At 35.4% G+C, this 21899-nt stretch overlaps 2 protein-coding genes across 6 annotated transcripts in view; both read right to left on the minus strand.

Moving 5' to 3' along the window:
• Positions 1 to 818: 818 nt before the first annotated feature.
• On the minus strand, positions 819 to 1287 carry LOC118599122 (ras and EF-hand domain-containing protein-like). The gene has a single exon (XM_036213462.1). It carries the CDS (start codon positions 1137 to 1139, stop codon positions 819 to 821), a length of 321 nt encoding a protein of 106 aa, XP_036069355.1. The 5' UTR covers positions 1140 to 1287.
• A 3555-nt stretch (positions 1288 to 4842) lies between these two features.
• Positions 4843 to 21899, minus strand: part of frmd3 (FERM domain containing 3) — a 50584-nt gene continuing 33527 nt past the window's right edge. For 4 of the 5 annotated variants that reach the window (XM_024275728.2, XM_024275726.2, XM_024275727.2 and 1 more), the window contains 5 exons: positions 20061 to 20135; positions 19454 to 19522; positions 19208 to 19332; positions 10274 to 10511; positions 4843 to 8887 (listed from right to left, as the gene is read on the minus strand). In XM_024275728.2, the coding sequence (XP_024131496.1) occupies positions 8410 to 8887; positions 10274 to 10511; positions 19208 to 19332; positions 19454 to 19522; positions 20061 to 20135 (985 nt within the window). In that variant the 3' untranslated portion in view covers positions 4843 to 8409. The remainder of the gene's footprint in view (positions 8888 to 10273; positions 10512 to 19207; positions 19333 to 19453; positions 19523 to 20060; positions 20136 to 21899) is intronic. The other variant, XM_024275729.2, reaches the window with a different exon arrangement.

A 21899-nucleotide genomic window follows, 5' to 3' on the forward strand; every position in this document is an offset into this window, starting at 1 on the left:
ATTAAACCCTAATCTTCAGTGGTTGCTGTTGCTAGAGTTGACCACCAGATGTCCCCATTTCTTGAAAAATGAAACTTACATTTTTTTCTCATTAAATTGTGATCAGATGCCTCACAGTTTGTTTCTGTTGTGCACATTCCAGAATCAGCACTAATAATAATAATAATAATAAAGCTAATATTTAACTAGATGCTTTTAATGGCACAGTGTTTTGACCAAATATCTTTGCTGATGAAATTTGATTTTTGACATGACATTGATGAGTGATTGTAAAACTAATCATAAGATACTGTGTGACCTCTAAAAAGGATGCTGTGATCCTTCACCATGGGCATTTTTTTCACACTCAGCTGAGCTTACATCCATGCTCTGTGATGGCGAGGGACATTTTTTAGCAGGACATGCGGCCCATCCAAGGGTAAAAGGCAGAACATGAGCAAAACCCACTGAAGCACTGGCTATATGAACCAGCAATACCACTCTTGTGAGCAGAACCTTTGGAATATAGTAAGCCCACCCTCACTACCCATTATCCATCTGTTTACACACTCTCTTGCTAGCTTCAGGCCCTCACAACCGAAACCTAACATTACAGGTGTAACAAAAATGGTGAGGAATATCAGACTGGATGCATCAGAATGGAGTGGAGCAGGAAGCTTGTAGCTTCTATGTCACAAATATGTTCTTTTTCAACCTGCATTCGTTCATCTCCTCTCGATTCACAATGATCTGACTAAAGAAATACTACTGAATAATTTCCCTTGTACCTTTGACACAGATATAACATCTTGGTATTTAGGTCTGCAGTGCCTCATGTCTCACCTGCTTATAACCTGTTCTTTGCTGGTTGAAAATTCATCCAAAGATGGGAGGTTCTCATCTTCCTCTTCATCATCATCTCTTTTCTTCTTGTGCCGCTCCGTGAAGCCGTCGAGGAGCTCCTCCAAAGTCACCGTCCCGTCTTTGTCAGCGTCCAGGCGGTTGAAAATGCCCTCTGCCTCTCGGGAGGGGACACAAAGATCTCGACATATGGCGGAGAACTCGCTCTTCTCAATCCGTCCTGAGTGGTCCACGTCGTAGGCGTGAAAGAGCAAGCTCAGGCGGTTCTGTTCCTCCTGACTGTTTCTCTTTAGTGCCATGGCTTAGCATTTAAAGTTGTTGAACCAACAAACTCAAAACTCAACCGACACCTGAGTTAAACTTTAGGTGGTCTGATGGATGTGAGTTTGCCTCCTGTTCACCAAAAGAACTCCAGATCTAAGAGGATGCACAATTTGACTTTCACACCCTCCCTCCTCCCTACTTTTTCCCAAATTTTTATGCTCATAGTCTTAATAAAAAAAAAGTTTTATGCTTGCTAAAAACGGTGTTGCTAATGCTGTTAAACCATGACTCCCATCAAAGAAAGAGATTTTTCCAGAAAAGGTTGAACATGCAGTAAAATAAACTTTCCTACAAGTGGAAGAAAAGTCTTTACAAAAGTTCACTATTTGTCAAATTTTGTTAACACTTCATAACAGTTAGACTTCTATTGTTTCAACTCTGTAAACTTTATGTTCTGAAATGATAGAAAAAGAGGGTCTGTGTCTCTGTGGTGACCCCTAAACAGGACAAAGAAGAGGACAGAAGGAGGGTTTTTGTTTGAGAAATGTAACATTTCCATGTAGTTTAGATAGGAATATGATTTTTCAAATGTGTTATTACCTTATTGATGCACCTCGTCTCCAAAATTACCTTAATTTACCATCTACTTATAAGGAAACATGTATTTTTCAAAGCTGAAATTAACAGAAAGTAACACTTTATGCATAAAAAGGAGGCTTAAAAGTTCACGAGTTACAACAGAAATAAAGATATTTAATCAAAATATACATTTAAATATTCATAACAATAAAATAATTAAATCATGTTGTACTTTTCAATAGATTTTTGGCATATTTTTCTAGATATGTCTATCTCATGGTAGCAAATCTATGGAAAATATTTCCTTCAATTCTTTTTTTTACTCTGGCATTTTTCCATTTCTAGATCCCACAAGCAGCTGATTAGTTTCCTATTTTCCAAGTAGTGTTTTCAGACAGTGAAGTGTTGTATTCCTCCGTTATGCTTTAATTGCATGGTCTTGGATGGATTTGACTGTGCGCTCATCACAAGAAAGAAGCAACTCTTGTATGTTTTGTAACAGTCTTACGCAAGCAAAGAGTTTGTTTAATGGCTCTCATCTCAGATTTGGGTCTCCTGCTAACCAGTCTCAACCACCAAACATGCTTTTGCAACACCTTGATTTGTGTAAAACGTTGTTAAAAGTTTAAAATGATAAATTATTTAAACTTGTACATTTAAAGAAAAGTTTTAATTTAGTTTAAGATTTTTTTCCACAAAAGTTTTAATGTAGCGTGATATTGATTTTTTAAAGAGTTTCTACTCTTTTCCATATAGGTGCTACAAAAGAAAATGAGTTTCTCAGCTTTTACAGGTCATCCAGTCCAGCTGCCACGTCCCCAGTCATCACATGATCACCCATTTGACCAGTCGGTGACAGCATGTGGTCATGAGAACTGGGACTGGAAAAACTTGTGACCTTGAATTAATAGAAATGTATTCAGTTCATATCATAGAATGCAAAAGGCAAACTTGGTAAATGTGTAAAAAATGTGTAAAAAAAATAAACAAATGGTCGATATGTGGTCCTACTTCTGAAAGATGAATGAAGTTATTATATAAAGTTATAAACAAAAAGTATTATCTTGACTTATTATTTTTATTTTATCATCATCTCTATGCAATGTGAATTTTAACACACTGGAACCACAATTAAGTTACGATAGAGTTTTCTTTGTTCATAGAGAAAAACAGGAATCACCTTTAGTTTAATGTTTGTTGCTTTGGTTCACAGGTTGTTTCTAACCTGTGTAAGTACGAGTGTAATTCTAGGATAACTGTTGTTTGTCCAGGGAGTGGTTTATTAGCACATGGAAGTGCTATAAGAGCTGACTTCATGAGAACACACCATGTGCTGCTACTTTGGAGAAATTCGGGACGTCCTACTGCTGTGTTCCAATGTTTCACTTGTGAAACCCAACAAATCAAAGGGAAACAAACAGGAAACACGAAAAAATACACAAAAAACCTTTACAAAAGTATTGAGTGCACCTAAAGTTTGTCCATAAAAGTAGAGGTCCTTGTGGTGTGCAATTTAGAGGCAGAAAGTTAACTTTTATCAATAAAAATAAGCACGTTGTTATCTTTGGTAAAGGCTCTTCTGTTTTATGTCATATGAATTCAATAAAAATTCTTTTTTAACAAATGCGTGTTGTTTTTATAAAAAGTTGTAGAGTTTTATGTTTTTTTTAAAGAGTTAATGAACATTTACACTGTTACCTAGCACAAGTCTATGTAAAGGATACGACTTAGAGATCTGAGTCGTTGCGTTCAGTCCTCTGCATCGTCCATTAATTTCTTATAATAGATACCTTTAAGAGCATTTTTTTGTCAAACTCAATTGCACAGGGGGGCCAAAATCCAAAACACACCTAAAGTCGCTGGTGGAACAGGATAAACATTTATTGAACACACTAAATCCACTTAAACCTTATATAGCCTTCAATATTTGGTAACACTTCAGATGAGGTGCTGCAAAAAAACTCAATATAATGTTGATAAAGAAAGTTCATTCATGTGTTAAACTTATAAGCAGTTTATAAATATGGCCTTTGGAGGCAATGGTCTCAAATTAGATGTTAATTAACCTTATTCGACTTATTTTGCTAATAAATGTCTTACTAACACCCTATAAACACATTAATAATGTTTGTTAATGTCTTTATAAAACTTGTTAAGGAATCTTATTATAACGTGTGTTACCCTATATTTTATTCTCAATAAAAATATATTTTGTTAAAATTATACAAGTTAGAAATAAGAAAAAGATAACATTTGGCCATTGATAACACTAAAATAAAATGATCGGGAGGCTGGATAGACTTACCCAGAGGGCCGGATCCGGCCCCCGGGCCTTGACTCTATTTTTGTCAGCATGATCACAAAAGGTCATTCTTTTTATTTTTTAAATAAATCTTTAAAAATGTAAACAGAATTGCAGCACATTGAGATCTCTCAGGCTCCAGAAGATCATTTGTGTGGCGTCTGAAAAGACAGACCCTTTTTCTTTCAGATTATTTTACTCTCACCTATTGATCCAGATTTACTTGGTCCTACTTCAATTTACTGTTTTTTGTTAGGTTTTTAAAAAACCGGAAAACCTTAAGCTGTCAAAATTAACGATGCATCACTATGGATTTTGCTTAAAAAACGACTAAACATCTGAGCTGGATTTTTACTTTTGATATCGTATAACATTTTATTTCACTCTTTCTTAAACGGTCTTCTGTTTCTAATAATGTTGTGGTGGTTTTCTTCTACAATTTTGCAAGAAATGTGTCTGTAAATTCTTTGGTCCTTCATGGATTCAACAAATGTAGAACTGAATAAAGTCTGTATAGAGGTAAGTTTAACAAGTATTAAAATATTTCTATAAAATAATTCTAGATAGAATGCATTTATGTTTTGTTTTAGGTCAAAAATATCTCACAAATTTCCAAACCATTTTAGAAAGTTTGTCACAGACAAGCTATTTGATCAGAGAATGCAAAAATATGTGAACATAATTTGTATAAAGTTTTCACCAGGATTTACAGGTAAACTGCAGTAACTACTTTCAACACCAGATGGAGACAAAAACTGACAGAAAATGTGAAGGATTAATTGAGTTGTTTAGTCTGCTGATTTGTTTAAAATAACTTACTTCAAAATGTTCCACACAATAAAGACAACATTTTTTTCTAATATATATTCAGTGAGCTTTATTGTGGCAGTATTAACATATAAAACAACCCATTTGTTTTGCTTTTAGAACATAGAAACATTCAAAATTTTCACTTCACAAAGTTTATAAGGCTTGGTTGTCCCAGAAGAGGAGGGTCAGTACTAGAGTTTTTTTTTTTTCTTTTTAAAGATTTCACTTCAGTAAAATCTCCAATAGTGTTCTTAAAAAAAACCAAAAAACAAATAAATAAATAAATAAATTAGCAGAAACAAATGAACAAGGAAAGTAAAATAAAACAATAGAAAACACCACTGAACGAGAGGTTTGATTGACAGCTGAAAACAACCGAAACCGTGCAATAGGATTCGCCACTGTGCATGCCCATATAACACTGAAAGAATATACATTTCGTCTTTTAACATGTATTTTTCAGTTTTGCATAAAGTAGACCTGAGTTCAAATATTTAAAATCTTAAATAAATTAGTTCAAAGCACTTATTACTTTTAAATGGTTACATTAGTTAGCTTGTCTCCACAGAGCAATAATTAAATTTAAGGTTTATAAATACTTGACTCATGTCAGGAACTTGTAAATTTGCATTGAAATCATGTGACATCAATTAGGTAATCACAGTTTAAAAAGAGGCAACAATACTTTCAGGTCTTCCACTTGTCTCTTTTAAATCAAACGTTTTTAGTAATATAAAAACAAGTTAGTTTAAAGCAGCTACTGAAGACATCATAACTGAGCTACAATGTCATGTAATGCTACAGTGACACATGTGGCAATGGTCTTTGTTACACAGAAGGTGTTCTCAGAAACTTTTAAACCTTTTATTTTTCTCAAAAAAATGTAATATATCAAAAGGGTTTTACATTTATCACAAACTAAACGCACAAACTTTTAGCATTCAGTCAGTGTGACGACGGATATTTGGTTCAGTGTTTAATTTTTTTTTAAAATAAAGACTAATTTCCATCAATGTTTCAGTTAGCTGACATGTTTCTCTGCTATTAATGAAGCAAGAAGTTACTGTTAACATTTTACAGACACACAGTGATAGCATAATGTTTCTAATCTGAAATGCTGTTTATGTGGTGGTATAGTTACATTTTCCAAAGCCTTTATTTTTTGTTAACTAGCTCAAAAACAAAATACATTTGCCAGTATTTCCGATTCAACAATATAACTGTAAATCCCCTTAAAAACGTGTCTTCCTGGGTAAGGCTTCTCTAAAAATCTGTTCATCTGGTTCAAAAACACAATAAACATGCAGAACTGTAAGATGGTTGAGACAGCCAAGCCTGTATCTACATTACCTAACATTGAGAAGACAAAGAGAGGGAAGAAAGAAAGGACAGCTTCTTCTTTTTCTATTTTTTTTTTTTTTTGCCACAGGTATAAACACAATATTTACAAATGAGGGCATGCTATTTGCACTGACAGATGAGGAAAAGGAGCAGACATTTATTCTCTGGAAACATGAAGCACAGCAAAGGAGGACAATAACTAGCAATGAAGCAATGTGAACTCTGCTGGTTTATTGTGGCTTTGCATCAAGGAGTATTAATATCTCCAAATGAAGATTGAGTGACATGACCACCTCTGTTATGGGATGGCAGACTACACATTCATTTCATTTGCTGCAGTAAAGTTAATCTTATCTCAGTTTTGCAATGAAACATGACATGCGACTGCAGCCTTTTTATCCCTTTTGGAACTGAAACTCAGGGCAGATATTGTATTAATAAAATACTTGGAATGGTACTGCATACTTTGACTAAAGCTCAGTCTACACGTACACAACTACGATGCTGTACAAATCTTTATTTTTTCAAATCCAGCACTTATGCTTGGAAACATGAAGAGAAAGCTGTAATTTGAACATATACTGATGTGGGAAACGATCAGAACTCATGTACTTGATAAAATTAAAGCAATTTACTGCATACACATATAATGCATGGATATTGATGAAAGCATGATAAAATACATGATTTAAATATATTAAGATGTACATGCGGGTTGTTAGACATACTTTGATTTTGACAGAAATTGCTAATGCCCTTTCCTGAGGTGTTCATCCAAACTGAGCAACATTTTGAATGAAACTTTGTTTTTTTTTCTCATTGTTTGCATGTTTTAACTTCTGTCATTCAAAACCACAACACTACACTGAAGAAGCCCTCTCTGTAGGACAAACTGACAAGGTTTTGATGGCTTTATGTTCCAAAAAAAAGCACAAATAAGTATATTTTTTAGTATTAATTTGCATGAACGATTACAGAAATCAACTCCACGCCATACATTGGTTTTAGTGTTTATTCTTGCTCCTTTTTTATTTGATTAAGCCTTTATTTATGTACCAGGAAAATTAATATGGGTATTTTTATGAATGCCAATAAGTAAAACATTGATTTTGTTCAGCAGAAGCCCTCATTAATTTAAACCTTGTGACCTTATTTTGAATTTTTTTCTTCTCCCCTTGCATTCATATTGGAAACACTTCTTGTCAACTACAGTGCTGAAAGATGTCCTAACAGCCTTTACGTACAAACTAACATGTAGTGCAAAAGACATTCAAAAGTTAATCCAAACACGACATTACTCAGGTACTCGCATCTCCTTTCCTTCTCCTGTATTCAACATCCTCTCAATCATCTCTGATCTGCAATGTTTTGTGCTCTAACCTCGGTATGAAAGTACTACCACCTCAACAAATGTCAGCGGTAGTCTTAAAACTTTGTTTCCCAACACCCATCACCCAGATAAACTGCAGTAAATGAGCCTCCTTTTATTTTTATTTTTTTAAATACATCTTTTGTAAACTCTTAATTTGAAAATAATCTCAAAGTAGATCCTCTGACTGAAAAACTCTTGAAAGATCACATAAAAAGGTAAAAAATCTTAAAAACAACTTATTTAACAGCCTTTTTTTTAATATATTTGTTCATTTGGATATAAATAACGTATCTCTGACTGTGGCTTTTGTTGTGTACACTACAAATAAGTAATTTTGACCCCTCACTCCGTCACACCTGACAGAACAATTTAGCATCCTGAGGACGACAACTAATCCGAAATGTTTCAGGGGGGATTGGTACCCACAAGTCATCATCAGGTGTGGGCAGACCACAATGGGATTTTATGAAAAACAACAGTTTAATTTTTTTATGTGTATTTGTGATTTTTTTGCCTATTACCTCCCACAATCCTTTTTTTTTTTTGCTCCTCTGTTTGTTTTTTAAATTTTTAGTTAATTTTTGCTAAAAGTGTCCATCTTAACAGTATGACTCTTGGGGTAAGGATCATATTATGTTTCTGCAGTTAACCACACTGACAAATGGGAGAACGTGTTCTGCAGAAATTGATATAAGTTCCACAGAATTACCTCGTTGGATACATTTTTATAACAAGCACTATGCTACAGTTTGTCAGCCATCCTAAGTAATGACAAAACAGTGAAAGTAGAATCATTTCACCCCCTGACAGGTTAACTCTTTTGATGTAAGATAGTTAAGACTGAACACACATCGAGTAAATCAAATCATTAAGACAGACACTTGCTTTCCACTTCTGTTCTTCAGTCTGACCACAGGTTCTCCATGGCCATGCTGATCCTGCAGAGGATCCAGCGCCGGAGCGGGCAGTAATACTCGTAGTGGAACTGCTCAAACTCTGGCGTCTGTCGGATCTCGTGAAGGAATGACCAGTCGATGTCCGACTCCAGGAGCAGCAGCAGGGCGGGCACAGTGATGAGCAGAACGCCTACTACCACAGAAATGAAGCGGACCACGCTCAGCACGCATGCATTGACTCTCTCGTTGGAGGACAGCAAGCGGAGACTGTTGGTCAGGACTCCACTCATCGGACTTCTTGCAGCCAGGCGGGTGCGTTCGTAGGCGCGGTCTCGCGCCCTCTCAGCTTCTAGCTGGGCCTGAATGTCAGGGTCAGCGTGCAGCTCCCTCAACAGCCTGGCTGGACTTTGGATCGGAGAGAAGAGCAGGTCAACGCCTCCCTGACTGTCGTCCACCGGGCTGGGGAGCATGCTGGCACACGGGCTGGAGACAGGAGACATTCAAACTAGTCTTTTCACTTTATGCACTCGCTATAACGGAGTATTAGAGCCTCCCAAAAAATTTATATATAAATATAATATAATAAAGCAAAAAAAAAAAAAATACAAAATAAAGTTGAAATAAAGTTGCAAAATTAAAAGAAAAAAGTCAACATTTTACTAAAATAAAGTGATAAAATTATGATTAAAAAAATCAACATTTTACTAAAATAAAGTGGTAAATTATGAAAAAAAAAATCAAAATTTTACCAAAATAAAGTTGTAAAATTATGAAAAAGAGCCAAAATTTTACCAGAATAAAGTTTTAGAATTATGAGAAAAAAAGTCAACATTTTAGTAGAATAAAGTTTTAAAATTATGAGAAAGAATTCAACATCTTACCAGAATAAAGCGATGAATCATAAGATAAAAAAATAATAGTTTACCAGAATAAAGCTATAAATAACAAGAAAAAAGTCAAAATTTTACTTAAATAAACTTGTAATATTAAGAGAAAAAAAATACATATTTTACCAGAATAAAGTTGTTAAATTATGAGAAAAGTCAACATTTTACTAGAATAAAGTCATAAAATCATGGGGGAAAAAAAATCAGCATTTTACCAGAATAAGGTTGCAAAATATGATGAAAAAAACAATTCTTTGTGAAAGTAAACTTATAAGATTATGATTAAAAATGATTTTTTACAAGAAGGAAAGTATAACTTCTATAATTTCATAAATTAAAATTAAAAAAATTGAGATTTAAGTCATAAACTTGGGATGCAAACGGCTGTTTACTAAGAAACTACAAAAAATAGTGAGAATATGAGGTTATGTTAGCTTTAGTTTCACAAATAAAGAAAATGTTAGGTCTCTTACTGAGTTAAATTGACTTATTGTAAATATAAGGACTTAAAAGGAATTCACCTCTTCAAAAAAATCCTGACCCACAAGTAGTGGATTTCCTATGACGGCACATGGATTCCTGAGATCAACTGAAGGATCGTGGTATCATCATAAATTGCTGCATTGATAGATTTAGTTTACACATATTGTGGATGGAGGCTTAGACCACCAATTTTATCTTAGAAAAAGCATGGCTTTTTCCTTGTGAAATAGTTTTACAACTTTATTATCATATATTCATTTATATTGTTTCTTTCATGGTGGCCTTAATACTCTCGTAACTCACAGCAAATTTGACAGGTGAAAATTTAGGATTTAATTCATCAGCCGTTTATTCGTCTTTAATTTAAATGTTTGACTCCTTTAGTAAAAATTACTTTTAACAAATTAAAACAAAAAGGAAAACAAGTTAAAAGAAGCTATACGTTTAGTTCATTAAACATGAACATTTTTTGGCTTTTCTTCAGTAATTTTGTATAAACCTGTATGCAGTTTCAGAAATGGTGAGTGCGCCACCAGCGTCATCCTCCTCTTCAAATCCGTCTTCATCTTTCAGTGCTTGAGGTCGGAGGTTTGAGGTTTCTGTTGAAACACAGGGAGGCTGCAGGTCATTGCTCAGAGCAGAGGTTTCTCCTTTGACACTTCGATGCTCTACAGCAGCTGGCTCTGCTGGAGGTTCAAGAGGAGACAGAGGGACAGAGTCCTTCACAGCGACGGCACCTACGGACAAAAAGACACCACAGCCTGGGTGAGAACCCTGAAACACTAGTATTGTAGTTCAACTCTTCAACCACATGATGGGGTAACCACTTCACGTAAGAATGAGGCAGGGGTCACGGATATTCAAAACATACCAACAAAACAAGAATTTAGGCCTTGACCTTGCACTTAACCTGAAGATTCGACTAGCTAATATCTAAATGATTCTGTTGCTTCACAGCTGTACATTTCTGGATGTTTCTCTGCCACTACAGAAAAGACTTGCAGCTATCAACGCTTTTATTATGGTGTTGGCACAGTTTATAACGGTTTGAATAAACCAGAAACTGCTATAGACGTCATTCTTCTGATTGATGTGACGCAGCCTGACGAGAGAGCAGCTGCATGTGGATTCAAAGACTCGGAGGTGTTGACTTAATGATGAGTGCTGAGACATCAGCGATGCCTCAAAGTCAATCTGACTGTGTGATATTATATGTGTGTCTGCCTGAGGACTGTTAAAAATAAGGCCAGCTGTCTTCCCGCGGTGGATTATCGTGAGTAGGAAGTGGACGTCAAACGCCCAGAGCTTCATGACCTCAGCTGGTCAAAACCTCTGGTGAAGACTTTGTTCTTTCACCTCTAAAATTATTAAGTGGTTGTTTGGAACAAAAGGGACAATAGTCGTACATTTTTGTTAGTTGTTATTGTCGGTAGAAATGAAGGTGACTTTATCTTATTAGTTACAAATGAGGTATTCTCTTATTTATCTTTAAGAAAACATGCAGGCCTATTATCTACCTTGCCAACTAATTCAATTCAAAAAAATGAAATAAAGATAAAGAAAAGAAAGGAGAGAAAACTTGAAAACACAAAACATGGGGAGAAAACCTCCTTAAAACTTGGAATTTGTGAATCATGATAAAAACTATACACAAACTCACAAATGGAAAAAGGAGATAGAATAATGACATCAATGGACTATAAATATTAACCACACATCATTCAGGAACTTTTTCGTTTTTTTAGCACAAGAAAATTGGGTTAAAAACATTTAGAAAAGAACATGAGAGTTTATAGAAGTGCAGTATGTTTTCAGTGAGAAGCTGAAGAAAAATCTAACTTTTACCAAAATAATAAAAAAAAAGTCTAGTTACTGTAACTATCATATAATTCTTTGAAAATGTGTGTTTTTAATTCTGTTTGTGTTCACACAAACTCATTTTACAAAATAAACCCTACCCATAATCCTAATCACCAACTGTTCATTTCGATCCCTCGGTTAAATCTTATCCTGTAACTCTTAAAGGAGCCGCACTGTAAAAAGAGAAGCGTTTGATCAATTGACAAAAGTTATGTAATTTAGTACATTTTAAAAAAAATATTAGTTTTTAGCAAATTACATTTTTTGAGATAAATAAACCATCAACTCAATTTTAAATGGGACACATTTTTAGAACTTTTGTTAATTGATCCAACACTTCACTTTTTTTAGTGTAGATACTTTATTTATTTGCATGAAACTAGTCCTGTGTCCCTGTCAAGCTTATAGTTTTATAAAGTACATACACAAACAAACTTAGACACATAGGTTGTGTGTCAACTCTGTTTAGACAATAACTGGACTGAACTCCTGTGATACTGTATCAATCATACACTGTAAAAAGTGAAATGTTGGATCAATTAACAAAAGTTCTGTAATTTGTGACAATTATTTGTTTTCATCAAATTAAGTTGATGGTTTACTCAACTCAAATTTTTAACTTGTCAAAACATTTTTAAATGTAACAAATTTCAGAACTTCTATTTATTGATCCAACGTTTCATTTTTTACAGTGTATATTTTTATGTCAGAGTCATAGTATGTGCTTTTGAATTGAATTAAAAATATTTTTTAGATTTCAGCTAAATGTTACATTAAGTGAAACAGACTGGATATTTTAGATTCTGTTTATTTCATCAGTGCCACAGTTTCAAATGTAAACATTATTTCACACTAAATGACATTTATTAGGTTTTGTTTGTTGCATATGTTTCAGAATAGACCTTCAAAAACTTCCTTTTACTCTTCTTACTGTGCTGGATTTAAGTTTAATACATTTTCTTTCTGATTTAATAGATAGTAGATTTCAGACACAGAACATTATGTCATTTATGTTCATCAATAATTACAAGAAACACTTTTTAAAAATACAATACTGAGGTATTTAACTTGCTAAAGTTTGGCAACCTCACCACAAAGCTGACATGATCACGTCTCTATGCATCACATCTCTCCTTTAATTTGTTAAATTTTATAACATTGCTCAAACTTGATGATTTCATTGAATCCTTTTCTTACCCTGTTTTAGGGTGTATCTCCCATGTCCAGTACTGATTCCAGCAATCCGTTCCCCATGCCCCACCAGTCGCACATACACATCCCGAGTCGTGTGATTGGCTATACGCAGGTGGAGGCTCCGGCGCGTTGTGATTTTAACCTGGCACCTCAAGGCTTCAGCTACGACTATTGAGGAGTCTGGCTCATCTGCAGCGTCCCCCGGTTGGAATACCTCAACGGGACCGCTCTCTCCATCCTCCATCCCCTCTCCGTGTGCGCTCTCAGCTGTTCTGTCCTGACAAATCCCTCCTGCGCTAGCCTGGCCTCTACAGCTGCTGATGTCCCCTGTATGGGGATGCTTACTTGCTCCCATTTCAAAGTCATTTTGCAGGATGCTGCTTCCAATATCGCTGCTTTGTCTGTGCTCAAGAAGCTCCATCACTCACTAGGACGAACAACTTTAGGTCAGCTGTCTGCAGACAAACCCCAACGGCCCGCCTGATTGGACTCAAATGGTCAGAGACAAGACATGCCGGGTCTCATACGTAGACATGGTGGGCCCTCCTGTGAATGTCAGCGATATTAACACAGAATGGAGGGGGCATTAGAGGAGGATCAGCCCAAAGCTTCAGTTTCTATATATAACCAGGTGCTCCCAGCTTCAGAGTGGCAGCTAATCTAACTCTGATTACAGAGGGACAGGCCCAAACCATGATACAGGAGGGATATTTTCTTCTTTCAGCAAGTTCTTTAGCTGTTCCTTTCCCTCAGAGAAAAATCTGTTTCTGTTTGACTGAACGTCAAAACTGTTAAAGTGATAGTTGAATGTCCATCAAATGTGTTGGTCAGAGTAAACAAAGCTTAGAAAAAAAAACTGCATGAACAACAAGTCTAATCCAAACTAATCATCCATGATGCTAACCAAAATATACAACATGTGTTTGGATTTTAGGAAGGGAACACACCGTACACACTTAATGTCAACAATGACCTTGGGTCAGCTTCCTGTTTCCTCTTTAAAGAGCTGAGATTAAAGCTCTGAATATAGATGGTCCAGAGGACACCTTATCCCAAAGTCCTTCCAACGCTTTCTTAAGTCAGCGTTTGATTTTAACGTTTTATTTTGATGTCTGTCAAAAGAAGCCACTTCTGTTTTAATAGTGCCCTTGTAAAAGTTTTTGTTTTGCAGTGATAGTAGTTTTACTTCCTATTATTATTTATATTATCACACTGTATTTAAGATTATCACTATCGATTTTCAACTTGTTTTTGTTTTTTTATCAATGCATCGTCATATATGGACGTAAGGTTTAGACCCCCCGTGTCATAATTCTAGGCTTAGGTTTTGCCATGTTCTTGTCAGGTTTCCCTGTGAGTCTCACCATGTTCAGGTTAAATCATCCACAGCTGTCTTCATTTAGTTTATCAACCTCAGTGTATTTTAGAGTCTGGGTTTTAGTTCCTCAGTGTCAGGTCATCTGCTCTGTCCAGTCATCAATTTTGGTTCTCTATGGGTTTTGTGATGTTTTGGTTATTTATTAAATGTTAAACCGTATTAAACGTATTAAACCATACGTCCATATATGACGAGTTTATATGGGAGTGAGAATGTGCAGGTTTCTGATGGCAGTTTATTCTGTTTGTCCATTTTCTGAGGTTTGGATCTGTTGTTCTTTTTTTTTTTTTTCCTGTTTGTCTTTTTTTGCTTTTATTTCTTGATAAACATGTCAGAATAAAAAATGAAAATTCCACCTGGGAACTGACTTTTATACTCAACTGATTTGAGCAAAAAATCCTTTCTTTCAGATGATTTAAATTGACATTTGCAGGTAAAATGAAATTTTTTGCTTTTGTTTGACTTATATTTTTTTACACAATGATAAACAGTGTTTAGGACAAAGTAGCAGGAACTTTATAGAGCAATAAAAAGGTTATTTTAACTTTAAATATGACAGTTTTTAGACAGCACACTGCTGACCTGACAGACTAACAAGGAATTAAAGTACAGCAAAGATTGGCCACTGACTTTGAGCCAAGAAAGACGTGATTTGTCTTGGTTAAGTGGAGATGAAAGACAGGTGAGGAGAGCAGGAGCAAAAATGAGGAGCAGATTAAGGCGAGGAGGCGGCTGTAAATTCTGCCACTAAAAGCAATGGAGACAGGGAGCAGGTCTATTAAGTGTTTTAAGGGAGGGGAGGTGCAACAGCAAGGTAATGCTGACAAGACACAAGATCCAGGTAAATGTGAGGCAAAGAACATGATTAAAGAAGAGGTGTAACTTTTCAAGCGTAAACACGATCAATGTAATTCCAGTAGATTGTGAAGGAGAAAAGCGGCTCGTACGAGCTGCTTTTCTCCTTCACAATCAAATGGAATTACATTGATCGTGTCAACAATTAAGTTACAGTATGTTAAATATTTTGTGTTTAAATTTACATTTTAAATTATATTTCCAAGATAATTTAACTTCAAAAACCCTTTGCTGCTGTTGCCAGTGTTGACCATAAGTAAATAAAAGCCTGAGGCTTCATTCAGTAATGACTTTCACACAAACAAGCTGCAAAATTATGATACATTTATGCTCACAAAAAATGATACCAACATTTAAAAACAAAAAATTAACACTAATTAGTGGATTTTATATAAAGTTTAAAATATGCTAAAAATTAGTGCTAAATATTCAGATTAAAAACGTAATTGTAGCGGAATAATTGATGCTTTGAGCATCTATCAATCACCATTGCTTTAAATTTTGATTGATGCATTAAATTGAAATGTAATTGAAATTTGCATTTTAGATGTAAATTTTCCTTTCAGGCTTCAAATATGTTATTGTTTTCTTTAATGTGAGGCTTTCTGATTTTTACTCAAAGATCCAATAAGAGGAAAATTGTGTTTCTGGTGTTTTTAGAATTTTCTTGTGACATTTTTCTCATGATGGAGGACATAAATTAAGAACTGAAGTAACATTTTCTAAGTATTTCTTTATTGAAATCATTGTAAATAATGAGCAGATGCAAAAATGCAGTTCAAAAAAGTCTGTAGCAGATATGTAAAAGCTACTATGGCAAGCGACATGATCCCTGTCCCTCTCTATTCTGATTCATCCACTTGCAGACAAATAGATCCATGAAGGTCTTTGTTTTCCTTGTCTGAGTTGGCATCAGGATCAAAACTGTACAGCTGGACACAGAATTTTAATTATGGCTAAAATCAGCATGATCATAATTAAAAGACCACTGGGGATGCTTTTAAAATAGATCAAAAGATGATTGTAGTGGGACTTTAAGGCTTTTTTGTGGCCTCCTACTAGTATATGAATAAGATTTAGTTCACAAAGAAGTGTTTAACACTCAATTCCCTATTTTTTATCCTTTAAATCAGTGAAATAATCCTCTTTCAAGTTATATCCAATTTCTAATGTTTTAGAATTTTCCATTTTCACAATACATTCCTTAATCAGCCTCTAAATTTCATCCTTTATGGTTTTTCTCTCCTTGTCTCTCATCCTATTTCCTTTTTCCCTCCTTTGATTTAACTTTCTCACTTCACCACCAAACCCTCAGCCTGATTTATGCTTCAATCAGATAACAGCTCAACACTGCTAGCGTTAGGAATACTGCCATACAGGGAAAAAGTGACAGAGAATGATGAGAACAAGCAAAAATGTCATGGGCAAACTAGAAAAATCCAGTGTTGTGAGTACTTTTTATGGGGTGCATAAATCTGCTGTGCGAAGGTTGTGTCTCAAGGAAAAGAGCCGACTTCATCACTTTAGTTCTTGGCTTTATCACATTAGGTCATAAGGCTAAAAGGAAGATATTTTTAATCCTGCTAGGAAGATATGAACCAATCTATAGGATTTGGGGGAAATATTCTGATTTATTTTGGTATTCTTCAATCTTTAAGAATAATTTCTTAAAGATTTCTGAGAAAAACAAAAGTGCTACTATTATAATTTTGTATTTTTTGAGCTTGGTGTCTTTAAAACAAATATACTTGATTTTTACAGCACTTTGAAAATAACAATGTTGACAAATCTGAAGCAGATTAAGCGTTAAATAAAAATACAATAAATATACAATAATTAGAAAAACAAAATTGTGTAAAATAATAACATTACTTTGCAAACTGAGTTAAAAGCAAACAAGAATAAATACTGGGAAATTAAATTAGAGAAAGCACCAGTCACATAGGTAGGATGTATTTATGTATCTATAATTTTATGTTTTCACAATAAAAAACAATTTAAAGGTCAAAATATTAGTTTGCCATGTTTCTGGGGATGACTTTGCAACAGTCTTACTATGAAAAATATTAGTTTTGAACTTATAACTTACAAATATCCTGATTTCAGGAACAGTGACAAACCAAAGCAACATGATGGCAATATAGCAGCAGGCAGCAGGTTTGGCTGTCTCAGCAATTACACAGCAAAGTTTATAGTGTCTTGGTGCACTGTACGGCTTAGGAGCAACATTAGGACTCCTGGAATTTATCAAGAAGTGCTTTTTTGGCTGTGAAGGACCAGGTTGTTGAACGGGTTGTTCTCAAAAAGATGGTAAACTTCTCTATATCTTCCAAAAAACAATATTGTTGTTAGTAACAGAAAAAAAAACTGTCTCATAAAGAAACAGAGACATGCAGGCAGCAGGTAATATGACTATGCAAAAATAAATAAATTAATCAAAAAAAAAAAATTAGCTTTAGAGCAAATAATTGCAGTCTTCAGAATCACGCAGGCCAAGCCAAAAATCCTTGGAGTTAGTTCACAAATGTTCACTCCCCCAGAGGTGTTTCTGTGCATAGAGATAAGGCGGGTCATGTCTCTATATTTAGTAAGACAATTAAAAACCCCCAACTACAGCTATGTGGTCCACCGGGTAATTTTCAGATTAAATTACACCCTGGTGTCATCTGGGATGGGGCATCACACACAACTGTCAGGGTGGAGAAGGTGGAGTCAAACATGAAGACGGTGTGTTGGCACACATTCATAAAATTAGAAATGAATATCCCTTCTTAAAATAAGTAGTAGAGGAAAAACAAGAAATACTTAAAAAATGTTTAACTTAAAAAATCAAATAAACCTATAATGCTATGTTCACACCATGTGACGTTTGTTCCAGAACTCGCTAAACGCGCATTCTGGAACGCACGTTAAACCCATGGGGTTCACACTGGACAACCAGGAAAGGGCTTCTTCTTCTTCTTCTTCTTTTTCCTTTTTTCCCCCTTGTTTACTAGCACATGTCCGCCACCTACAGTTGGAAGAGGCTTGGTGCAAAATGTCAAAGTGGTGCAAATCTCGTAAATCCTGTTCCAGCTTTTTCTTTAACAGCTCAATACGGATATATGAAAGACACAGCGTCATAAAATTCCAGCTGGGCAATAATTCTCTCTTCCATGATCAATTTCCAAACAATCTGCACTTCAGAAAATTCAAGTCTCTGATTGGTCAAAGTTTAACCTGGATCAGCTTTAAAGCCCATTATTTCATATTTCTAAGTCTGTTTTATTGCTGTTTCTTTTGTTGAATGTGTCTTATGACTTTTTATGTTTTAACTAATGTCTGTATGTCTTTATATTCAGCACCTTGAGTTCAACAGCAAAGTTGATGAAAAGTGCCAAACAAATAAAGTGATTGATTGATTGGGAGTTTTGTAGGTAAAACCCAAAAAGGTTGAAGAAACTTACGCAGCGATATGTGAACGCAAGAGTTTTTGAATGCAGAAGCCTAAAATGCGCATTTACTCATATTTACGTAGACTTTTTTTTTTAAAGTAGTCGCTTAAAACTACATTGCCATGGGCAACGTAGCTTAAGATTTTCATATTAAAAATAATAGTAAACAGTTATTTTAGTGTTGAGTTCTTCCATTTCTTTTCATTCATCAGTCTATCTATTTTCCCCATTTATCATTTTTTTTAAAAACTTTAATTAATTATGTGATTTGCTGCCACGGAATCATTAAAAAGAAAAAAAAAGAACACTAGCATTCATAAAAAAATAACCAACCAAAATGAGGATGTGGACACATTTTGTGCTTCACTTGCTAACCCTTGTTAGAGTTTCCCTCCATACTACTTAGACACATTTGTGAGTGTTTCTCTAATGTCGGAGTGCCTCTGAAACTGTGAAAGCTTGCAGATGCTCAAAGACACGGTAGCCTTCTCAGGCAGGATCATGGGAGGAGTGTTTTAGCGTGCTGCAATTGGTGTCTCCAGGGAGACGAGGTTGACGAAGAGATCAGAGTATTAGATGCTCAATTAACTCCCTCTCTCTATGGGCGTGGCAGATGAGCTTCCTCCTACACAGGGGAACACCCCTGTGACTGTCACGTCAGGATGGCATGAAACTGAACCTGCTGTGTGCATCAAAAGCAGAATCATCCTACCACTGTCTGCTGCCGTCTCCTCATACTCATTGGTGGAGGGCAGTGCAGGTACCAGAGGCTCCATGTTCATGATGAGATTTTTGTGGCTCAAAGAGTTGAAACTTCGACTTTGACCAAACTGGGCTCTGAAAAAAACATTCATCATTAAATCCTTTGGTATATTTGGACTTCTAAAAATCTGAATATTCTACTGATGTGAATAATCTATGCACAGCAGCGGCAGAATAACTGCATTAGTATTCTTACCTGCGCACCTCTGGAGCCTCCCTCTGAATTTTAGAGCTGGCTTCAATCACCTCCTTAGCCACCCTTCCACTAACAGACAAAGATGTGCATTTGTCAAAAAGTACATGTAATATGTTCAAATTCTACAATTCTTAATATCTAAATAAATATTTTATCCTTATGTAAAGAAAGGTAATAAAGCACATTTGTTGGATCTGCTTATCAACACTCCATTAGCTAACAGTTTCCTGTCAAAACCTCCATTAGTCTGATTTGTGAGCAAAAAGCGATTTGAGTGTTTCAGGGTGAAGTCTTTTCCTTTAGTCATGTTGCTAATGGTGAAATAGTGAATTAGAATGAATAATTAAAAAAGCAGCAAAAACATTTAACCCCTTAATACTACTAATACTAACAGGAACTCACCAAGGCATACAGAATCAAAGAATTGTCTGCTTTAATAGAAATTGCAATTTTGCCAACATATGAAGTGGTTCTCAGATACGTATTCAAATTTAGTTAAACATTTTAGTAAATGTTTTTACCGTATTTCACTGCATTTTTAAAAAAAAGTAGGATAATTGCATATTGTAAATTGAACGTTTCATGTTAACAGCATCCTTTGTCTCACCTGTATCTGAACCTGCTGCCTTTGAAGAAGATGTTGCTGCTGGAAACGGTCTTTATCTGGCTTGACTTTGCACATCTGTCAGCCAGACGGAGAAAAATACAAACAAAAATAGAAATGAAGTCACTGAGTTATAAAATTGCTCCAGAAACAGACACTATCAGTTCTCCAATTTGGACTGAGCAACAATCGAACACGTTCCAGAGAACTTGTCACCTCTAAACAAGAAGAACAATTTCATGCATGTTTTAGGCACCATTTTTAAATAAGATATTATTGTGCTGCTTGTATCACTTGTCCAAAAGGTCATGGGTTATTTGCTGTTAGATTTATGTGATCTGAGTTGTTAAAGATACTGATATTTATTTTCTTTTCACACTGAATTTCATCCAGAATTCTAAAATACTGAAAAAGCAAATAAAAAAAAACATTGTTTTTGTAATGTTAAGACTTGTATGTATTTTAAAGAAATTTATAATATTTCAGAATAATATTCTAGTTTTTATATGCAGCCAGGGCTGACTTTCTATCAGGATCTATACTCCAGGTCGGCATATACGATGTCAGGGTGCAGATCTACACTTTGCTCTTCATGAGCAAGTGTTCACTAAACTCCACTTGGCTGCCATAACTATAACTCACACAAACTCAATTTGCTGTAATTTGATTTAGAGCTCTGATGCTTTTCTGACATCGGAGACATCTGACATCCACCATGTGACTCCTGGAGACACTCAGGCTGCTGGAGTGAAGGTATCAGTTTCCACGGTTACAGACAGGTGCTATTATAAAAGCTGTTCCTATACTGCAAATCACTTCCCAGAAAACATTAGAGATTTTATTTAACATTCATACATGTTTATTAATGCAGCAAACAAGCAAAAAAAAAAAAAAACCCAAAAAACGTTTCTTTCCATAAAGAAGCGAAAGGTAAAGACCCACTACAATGAAAACTGGGTTTTTTGTGATTTTGCAGCCTTTTTTCCCATGATGACATATATAAAGAAAATTAAGATTAAAACTGCATTTTTAAAAAAATTATTTATTGAAATACTTGTGAATCAGGAACAGATAAAAAATGCTGTTAGAAAAAGCTTGTAGTTTTGATACAAAATCTACAAGCTCCTAGCCCTGCTCTGCTCTTACCCCGGGCTCAAACCGCTAGCGTTACAGCTCCGATGCGAGCGCCGCAGTCTTTACGTAACTTTAAAAGTGCGAGAGGAAATCCCACTGCATGCGTTCACGTCAGGACTCTGCATCGCTGCGAATCCCTTTTTGGTCAAATTTTCGCCGCATGACGCAGCTGAACCGCAGCAAACAAAGTGGGGGATTAGCATGAACGTGTGTGAGTTTGGAGTTTAGCGAGGTCGGGAGCAGAGCCTGTGGCTACAGCCGACCACCTGTTAATATGAGCCATTGACTGTAATGCTAGCTGTGAGAGCCCGGGGTTAGGCTTTATAAAGGGATGATGGGAAATGATGGTAGGCTTACTCCTTGTCAACAGTTCCACCAACAACTCAGAGGCAAATTTTAAATTAACTACTGCCACTAAAATTTAGGCTAAAAATGTGATAATCATAGATAAAAGACGACTGGGAATAGTTTTCACAATACATCAAAAGATGACAGGACTTTAACACCGTGAGTACAGTAAACAGGGTGACAAGGACCTTCGGGATGATTCACAATTTGGAGGATGATGGCAACATAAAGAGATCAATCAAGAAGCGGCCTTCGCTTCTGTCTGACCTCTGGAAGATCTCATCTGCCCCAACTTCCTATTGGAAATATCTCACATGTCTTTTTTACAATGCATCCTTCATCATAGCTGTTTTCATGAAC

The sequence above is a fragment of the Oryzias melastigma genome, linkage group LG9 (assembly GCF_002922805.2).
Source record: "Oryzias melastigma strain HK-1 linkage group LG9, ASM292280v2, whole genome shotgun sequence".
NCBI classification, from domain to species: domain Eukaryota; kingdom Metazoa; phylum Chordata; class Actinopteri; order Beloniformes; family Adrianichthyidae; genus Oryzias; species Oryzias melastigma.

Coding starts and splice junctions, on each gene's coding strand:
- LOC118599122 (XM_036213462.1), bottom strand. CDS start 1,139: ATGGCACTAAAGAGAAACAGTCAGGAGGAACAGAACCGCCTGAGCTTG.